Genomic DNA, 8641 nt, shown 5'->3' with positions numbered 1-8641 from the left:
CTCTCATTCAGCTCAGCTCCAACAATGAACTGTTCTAATTATACTCTTATTTTCACATAGCTATGAGAAGCGTTAAACATGGACGCACGCGCATGCGGTTGCTGTACTGTATTAAAGCTTTAATCAGGATAAAACCGTATATTAAAAGCTAACAAGCTAACATCAGCAGTAGCAGTAGCATTTGCAAATAACAGTGTATCTAAAAGTATGAGACAACAACAAACAAAAAAAACATAGCAAAAAACATATCACAACAAGTCAAAATCATTACATTCTGCTATCATTTAAATGTTGGAAAATGTATTAAAGGTCTTCACTTCATTAAAACGTTGTTTTTGTCTAACATTAAAAACATACTTTGAAGAAGACTTTTTCCTCAAGATTTCAAGCACTCAGAGTCATTCTCAAAGACATGCAGGCCTTATAAACGCATCCGGCTGGAGCTGTACATGACTGCTGTCCTGAACCCGTCTGCAGGTGGTGTATAATGTGGGCTTGTGTGTCTGTCTGTATGACGTCACTAAACTGGAGGACTCCTACATCTTTCCTGGAGACGGAGCGTCTCATACTAAAGGTGCTCTGTTCCTCACTGCATTCATACAGCGACGCCCTCGGTCCAGCTAAACCTCATGCTCTCTCTCTCTCCTCCTGCAGTTCATTTTCGATACGTGGTTTTCCACCCGTTCCTGGATGAGATTCTGGTTGGGAAGATTAAAGGCTGCAGTGCTGAAGGTGTTCATGGTGAGAGATGCTTTTCTCTTCTCGTGTTCTTCAGTGGCGGGGGTTTTACTGTTAACTAAAACTAAAACCATAACCATTAAAAATTGTCATTACTTGAAATAAAATACATGTTAACTGAAGTCAAATGTATTAAAAAAATTCAGCTAGTTGCCAACGTTTCTCATGTTCATTTAGTTCAAGTAAAACCGTAAACAAGGCTACAAATTAAAACCATAAAAAATGTTACCGAAAATAAATATTAATTATACACTTAAACATTTTATTTCAGCTAGTTGTGAAGACAACATTTCTTAAATTCATTTAGTTTCAGTTGAAATACTAAAATAATTAAGCTGAAGTACTAAAACAATAAAAAGGTTAAAATAAGCATTAACTGAAATAGAGAATATATATATATATATATATTTTATTTCAGCTGGTGGCCAAGGCAACATTTCTCATTTTCATTTTGTTTAACTTGATGTAGTGCTGGGCGGTATACCGGTTCATACCGAATACCGGTGTTTATTTTTGTTATGATATGAATTTTTAAAATACTGCAATACTAAATACTAAATCAGTATGTCGCTTATACAACGTTCGGAACGCGACACTGTTTGAAAGGGGTCCGTTTTTCACTGTTGCACTGTGGTGAGGGAACAGCTGTATGTGTTACTAAGCGTGAAAGTTCCGAAACTGAAGCTGTAGAACTAATAGAACGTGATGACACAGAAGAACTCATCCACAATATCCACATTGACCGCCACAAATATCCACCGCCCCCTGCCATCAGCTCCCGCGTCTCACACACACGAGCGCGACTTTAGCACTAGATTTAGCAACTTTCAGACCCTTTTAGCGGCTTTTTTCCATAGAATATTCATACTGACAACCCTAGCGACTTTTTTGGATAAACCTTAGCTATGGTTCAGTTGGAAGATTTCGCCAGTGCTGTCCCGCGAGCGTGAGGTCTGACTTTCCCGGAGAAGTGTCACCTCTCTCTGCGTCTGTTCTGTGCAGTGAGCGGCAGAGAAGCAGCGCATTCAGTTAGCCGCACCGCAGCCGACTCCTCAATAAATGAGTACAAAACAGCGTTTCCTAGCACCTGTCGCTTACTGATTGTTTGGAATTATAAATATGAGCGTAGTTCGTCTGTTACGTCTGTTGTTTGTTGTTTTTTTTTGTTTGTTACTCAGACGCAGGCAGTGCGCTGCATGAGACAAAGTAATATAGCCAAAACAACCGCATAGCCGCTCTTTAGTGTAGATGCATGTTGATTTTATCAGACGATGCCGCGATTATAAATGAGAGTGACTCCTGGTTAACATGTATTAAAAGGGGTCGTGTTTAGTCACTATTTAGTGTGGTATTTTTGGACAATATTCACTCATCATGACAGTAAAATAGGGCATTCTAAGTCAATATACTGCAGTATTTCCTCTCTCAATCAGTAGAAAATATGGTTAACACCCGGTCATGCATGAAAAAAAAAAATACCGTCATGTACCGTGAAACCGGTATAATTTTGAAAAATACCGTGATATAAATTTTCGGTCATACCGCCCAGCACTAGCTTGGTGTACTAAAAACGGAAAGAAAAAAAAAATTTAACTACGTAGATATATTTAAAAAAATATTATTTAAATATTAAAAATGACAGAACCACAACAGAATTACCGAAAACTTAATTTAAAAATAAAAAACCTAAAGATAAAAATAATTAAAAATATTAATTAAAAACTATAATAGTATCTTCATCGTCTGTTTGATTACGTCATTAACTGAGTTTTACCGTACATTTCTACCATATCTACATCAATTTGACATCACCACTAACAAGCTACTACTAAATATTGTAGAAACGTAATTTTCTGTAAAGCTGCTTTGCAACGATTTGTATCGTGAAAAGCGCTATACAAATAAACTTGAATTGAATTGAATTATCTCAGTGATACTAAAATAACACAATGAGCACATCTGCATTACAGTTCATATTCACAGTCGAGCCTTAATACTCCAGTAGATCAAGAGCATCAGAATAATGGCTTATTTAGAACACGGAACCCATTTGGAAATTAAAAAATCATTGGAAAATGATGTGCATGTTACCAGTCGTTATGAGGCGAGTAATGAGTTTGTGTGTGTCGTTTCCACAGTGAGCCTCGGGTTGTTCGACGACATAATAATCCCACCAGAGTCGCTACAGCAGCCGGCTAAATTGTATCCTGAACGATTAATATCAAACTCTTGTTTAGCTAGTTATTAGTGTGTTTGTAGCATCATCTACCCAGCATGCTCTGTTCCTTCACGGTTGGCGTAGCGACGAGGCGGAGCAGCTGTGGGTGTGGGAGTACGAGACGGACGAGGGCGCTCACGACCTCTTCATGGACCGGGGCGAGGAGATCCGCTTCCGGGTGGTGGACGAGGTCTTCATCGACACCTCACCCACCGGCCCCAGCACAGAGAAGGAAGCGCCCAGCGCAGCCACAGCGCCACCTGCAGGAGCGGAGGACAGCGCGCAGCAGAAAGAGGCTCCGTACACACTCATAGTGAGGATATTAGACATTACATATAGCTATTATGAGTATATAACTGGTTCCGTCCACCGTTTGTCTTTTCAGTTGCATGCACTGAGAGTAAGACCACAAACGTCTCTTGTTTTCTTCTGCAGGGATCTGTAAGTGAACCAGGTCTGGGTCTTCTGTCCTGGTGGAACAGTTAACAATATCTTTGTGTTATAAACCTCAGCTAAAACTTCTCATAAGACTCACTGAAGCTCTGTGGAGCGATCAGTGAGCAGCTGGTGTTGTAATTTTGCTGTTTTTTTGGAGGATTGTGATATTTTGAGGCTAATTAAAGACTCGCTGTGTCCTACAGAGTTTACTTTATAGAAAACAAAAATGTTTAGTAAATAATTTCTTTCTCACTCTGAATGGAATATTTTTGTGTGATCATGTATATATGGCTTTCTGCTGCTTGTTACAGCATAATAAATGGAAAATTGTACAGACTAAAGTCTTATATATATATATATATTTATTTTTACATTTTGTTTGTTATATTTAAATTTTCATATTGACTGAGTCTCCTAATTTATAAGACTGCTAAACCTTTTTTTTCTCTTCCAGAATTACTGTATTTTGGGTTATTGACTTGAACTGTCCCTCCATTGTAAATTTGTGTGTGTGTGTGTATATATATATATATATATTTACACTTACATAGTACTGTGCATTGGTAGGCCATTAGTATGTTCACCAACAAAACAAATGGTTTCTATCTTTTGCTGTAGTGTGTCAGGAGGAAACAGCAGTTAACATTTCCAAGCATTCCTTTTGTCATGAATTGTAATAATCTAGTGAGGTTTTTGTTTGCACAAGGAGTCTGACAGCAGCCAGTGCTGCACACAGATCTGATCTCACCATCATCCAGTCCGTCTGCGATTACATGAAGAAACAGGGAACATTTTGACTTTCATATAGGATGTTTTACATTTATTTTTTTATTGTGTGTTGATTTTGAACTTTTTTTGTTTTTTTGGTGTTATGACAATTTTAACACGTTTTTGTGTCATTTTGTGTTAAATCTGTTAAAAAAAATGTTATTTTCAACATCTTTTTTTAAGAGTGGTGAAAATACTAATGGCCTAAGACTTTTGCACAGTAGTGTGTGTGTGTGTGTATACTGTATATATAAGAAAACTTACTTTGTACGTGTAATTTCAGAAATATTGGTATTAATTTGTAAATTGTAAAGTTTTTTTTTTTTTAATAACAGAATTGCTGTCTCCACATGATAACCCTTGTGCCAAGCATTTTAGTTTAAGGGTATTATAGAATCATACTTGTATACAGATATTATATATACATGTATTGTCAGCTGACAGCTGTTTACAGAATCTCAAAAGGCACGAGACAGACTCGTTTGAACGGCTTCAGTGCGTCATCGTCGGGATTCGGTGATGCGTGAATAAACGCGTCGGTTCTGCCGGTAAAAGCGTGTGAACGGGGATCTCCTCCTCACTGCGGACCTGCACCGTACAGGCTGCTTCATCTTACATAACGGCGGTCTACAGGACGGGACGGGAGCATCTGCGAACTACAGTACAGTACGTTTCTGCATTTGGTCCATTTATTTGGGCGTTTTTCTTTCTTTATTCTGCCTGCATTTATTCCCGTAATGTGTGCACTATAGATAACCGTGCATATGATCTAATAACAGACATAAAATGATTAAATTGAGTGCTTGTTTATTTTAGGCGTGATGTCCCATCCTGTCGCCCACCTTTTATATATGTCAGGTAGTGTTCCAAAACTTTAGCGCGCCCTACCTAGACAGCACTTATTAGGCTACAGGCATTATAGCCGCGTTGATTGTGCTGGTTCTCAAAATGATCGCATATATGATGATAACGCCGCCAAAAATGCTGTCTAGTAAGTCACCTGAGGAGATTGTGAGGCACCGCCCTCCGTCAGGAACGTTCTGGAAGCGCGTGATGCTGAACGGGAGGATGGAAGGAAAAGCATCGTTCAAGCGTTCCTCAACATAAACGTGACTTTTACGAGTTCGGCGTCAGTTCTGGTAACCATCGCGTCGATGCGTGAACACTATTTCTGTCTCTTGTTCAAGTGATGTCAGTGCGGGTTTGGCTCACATTTGGCCAGAAGTAGGACACTGAACGCAGATCATATTTCTTGTGCTGTCACTATGTGAGGAATTTCTTTCCGTAAGCGGTGATGCTGACGTCATTGCATAATAACCAGCAGCGGCTCTGACGTCACGAGGCCAGATTTCACGTCACACATTCACTTGCGCACGCGAAACCTACAGAGACCATAACCTAGAAATGATAAATATACTTCTGACACCTGATGTGTACAGTTTGGTCTGATCTTGTTCTATTTTCTTTGCTATTTTAATCTAACTTTATAAAACCAAAATAGAGATAATAATAAAAAAAATAAATATGGCTAATATTTTATTTCGGTTTGTTTGTGGCTGGAAATATAAGGCGCACTGCATTGTGGGATATAATATCTCACATAGGTTACTGCAGTGCACACAATAACATGTACTACAGAATATTACAAATAGCCTAGCAGATAGCACAGGTACGTCTGCAAGATGTCTGTTAAAGATCTGGAAAGCATCTGCTGTGTACAAACATCTGATAGACGTCTTTAAGATGTCAGTTTTACATTAATTCTAAATCGTAAACATCTTAAAGACATCTTCTAAACGTCTATTTGACATCTGATAGGAAACGTCCTGTAGACGTATTGCATATTACAGAGACGTCTATTTGACGTCTGCACTTACATCTGCAAAACGTATTTTTTTAGAGTGTTTGCTGATCTGTAATACGTCTACAGGACTTTTCCTATCAGACAGCAGATGCTTTCCAGATGAAGCGATCATACGTCTTGCAGATGAAGATGCAGACGTCAAATAGACGTCTCCGTGATGTACGTGTGCTATCAGGGGTAGTAGTAGGCCATCCTATTAATGTAATGTTAAATATACATCTGACGTACGATCGGTCAGCACAAGTGATGCACAGTTCAGTCTGATCTCAGAACGGCTCCTTGTGTTAAAGGGGTCATATGATGCGTAAGTGGAGTCCAGCCCGGGGTCGTCACATGTGGTTGCCGCAGGCCAGCCAGCCGCACCTTCGTCAAATCCGCCGCCTCTGCTCACTCTAGGCCTGTGTGAGACGCTGTGTTTCGTTGTGAAAGCGAAACTACTTTGTTTGGTCTTCCAAAAGAGGACACGACTACAAATCAGTGGTTAAGTTGTTCATTACACCAAATACACAAAATAATGTTCTTTTTAGCAGCATCATATGACCCCTTTAAAGCCTCTTTGAAGACAATGCAGGCTTTTGTGCATGAGGAACCGGGCGCGCAGCACTCGCGCCCCGGGCACAAACCGTCTTGAATGTAAACTCTCTTTCTCACACACACACACACACACACACACACACACACAGACAGTGGCTTTGTGCAGCACAGACTAAATGTCAGCGCAGAAGCTGTTTTACTGCACGTCGCTCCACTGCAAATGAAAAACAGAGCAATGTGCGCCAGCGGAGCGTTTGTCAATAAACGCACTGTTTGACGCGTCAGAGGGAAAGCTGCAGCAGGGAGAAAACGCGTTGGATCTGATGTGAGTTTTGTGAGTGTTTCTCTCGCAGGTCGTCTTCTGCAAGCATCTGGAGTTCAGAGAGCAAACTGACCCAAATCTTCGCATCGCACCCCGTGCCCGTGTCCATGGCGGAACCGGAGCTGTCTTCCGCGGCGGACCCGTCTCTGCGGTCTCCGCGCTCGGCGCTGCTGTCGCTGTCATTCCCGTTCCTGCGAGAAGGTAGCCGCGTTTGGGAGCGAGGCGCGCTGCAGCCCGGGGAGTTACCGAGCCCTCTGCCCACCAAACGAACGCGCACGTACTCGGCGTAAGTCCAGCACACACGAGCCGAACCCTACGGCCGCTTAAACGCTGGATCTCCTCCCAGTTCTCCAGTCAACTCTATCAAGCTGCGGTCATGTTTACCGATTTTCGGAAGATTTTCGCGGGCGAAAGAATCCATGGAGAGGGAATTTCGCGTGAGAGCAAAGATTCCCCCTAACAGATCTTGCACCTGGTTCACTGTTGACAATAGACAATGGACTTTTTTGCCCGCAAAATTTCTACGAAATTCCGCTAATGTGACTGCACCTTTACAGTTACAGTCATGCATTTGATACTTTCAAAAATAAGTGTTTTCCCTAGCTGGGGATCGAACCCATTGCCTTGGTGTTGCAAGCGCCACACCCTTTGATTCAGCTAACAAATAAATGTTCCCATTAAGTTATGAATTTCGGAATGTTCTCAGAACATTTGAAACATCCAGTTTTTAAAGGTTTAAACACTGTTTTCCTTGTTATGTCAATGTTAGATTAAATATTAAGGGCATGTTCAACTTCAGCATTTTGCAAACACGAGAACGTGACACTTGGATGTAGAGCCATCTGAAACAAGTAGTAACGTTTGGAAAACAATGCGGTTTCATGCATTCAGAGATGTTTACACTCTTAAAGAGTTGGATTCTCATGCTAAGCATGGACAAAGTTTCAAAAAACAATTTGGACATATTTTCGATCGTCGCTCTTCATGACGTAGACAAGGGTGGAACTCCTTATATGGGCATTTGGAAGAACACACCCGCGCACGCATCGACCAGAGCCAGAGCAAGAGCCGCCCATCAACGCGCTTCATCCGGCGGGACTCGCTCGGGAAGAATGTCTCCAAAGTGTGTTTTTGGTTGTAAGGGAAAGATAACTTTGTTCAGCTTCCTAAAGAACCCAGCGTTATGTAAACAGTGGATACAGTTTGATTTCCGGGGCAGCAACGGAGTTTCACAAGTGTGTTTGTTGACGAACGTTTTATAAACAAGGCCCAGTTCGACGCTGGATTTGCACATCGTTTGATACTGATGGAGCGGTCCCAGTGATAAAAGATCCCGGTCATGATTCAGAACTGCAGACGGGAAGTGAAACGGCATCAAATGTCTGTTTTGTTGGCATTAGGCGCCCAAGTGCTCGTCACTCTTTAGCTCCGCCCATAACGCGCCTCCAGAAGCTCGGCTTTTTCCGGAGAGAATCGTAAAGCTGTATCTTTCTTTTATAAATATGATAAAACTAAAGACTTTTTGGAGATATGAAGGATGCAGTACGACTCTATAGGTACTCAAGATTAACATGAGATTGGGTGAAACTGTGTGTGTTATGTCCCCTTTAACAATGTTATTGAATTCTCCTAACCGAAGATCATATGATCACAAATGGAAATCACTTCTGTGAAGTGACCATTGCATGTTCCCTTCGCTAACGGACTTCTGGAAGGGCCCTTCATGAAGGGATTCATTTGTTCAGTTTCGTTTGGAACG

At 41.2% G+C, this 8641-nt stretch overlaps 2 protein-coding genes across 2 annotated transcripts in view; both read left to right on the top strand.

Moving 5' to 3' along the window:
• LOC107734710 (DNA-directed RNA polymerase III subunit RPC8) overlaps nt 1–3725 on the top strand; it is a 7519-nt gene extending 3794 nt beyond the window's left edge. Inside the window, exons 2-6 of the mRNA XM_016546668.1 lie at nt 478–574; nt 655–741; nt 2877–2940; nt 3041–3269; nt 3392–3725. Of these exons, the coding sequence (XP_016402154.1) occupies nt 478–574; nt 655–741; nt 2877–2940; nt 3041–3269; nt 3392–3442 (528 nt within the window). The 3' untranslated portion in view covers nt 3443–3725. The remainder of the gene's footprint in view (nt 1–477; nt 575–654; nt 742–2876; nt 2941–3040; nt 3270–3391) is intronic.
• Nucleotides 3726–6989: 3264 nt separating this feature from the next.
• LOC107734809 (cold shock domain-containing protein C2-like) overlaps nt 6990–8641 on the top strand; it is a 6491-nt gene continuing 4839 nt past the window's right edge. The window contains exon 1 of the mRNA XM_016546726.1: nt 6990–7168. Within this exon, the coding sequence (XP_016402212.1) occupies nt 6990–7168 (179 nt within the window). The remainder of the gene's footprint in view (nt 7169–8641) is intronic.

The sequence above is a fragment of the Sinocyclocheilus rhinocerous genome, unplaced genomic scaffold (genome assembly GCF_001515625.1).
Source record: "Sinocyclocheilus rhinocerous isolate Xijiao unplaced genomic scaffold, SAMN03320098_v1.1 scaffold8065, whole genome shotgun sequence".
NCBI lineage: Eukaryota > Metazoa > Chordata > Actinopteri > Cypriniformes > Cyprinidae > Sinocyclocheilus > Sinocyclocheilus rhinocerous.
This window is presented reverse-complemented; position numbering and strand designations above follow the sequence as displayed.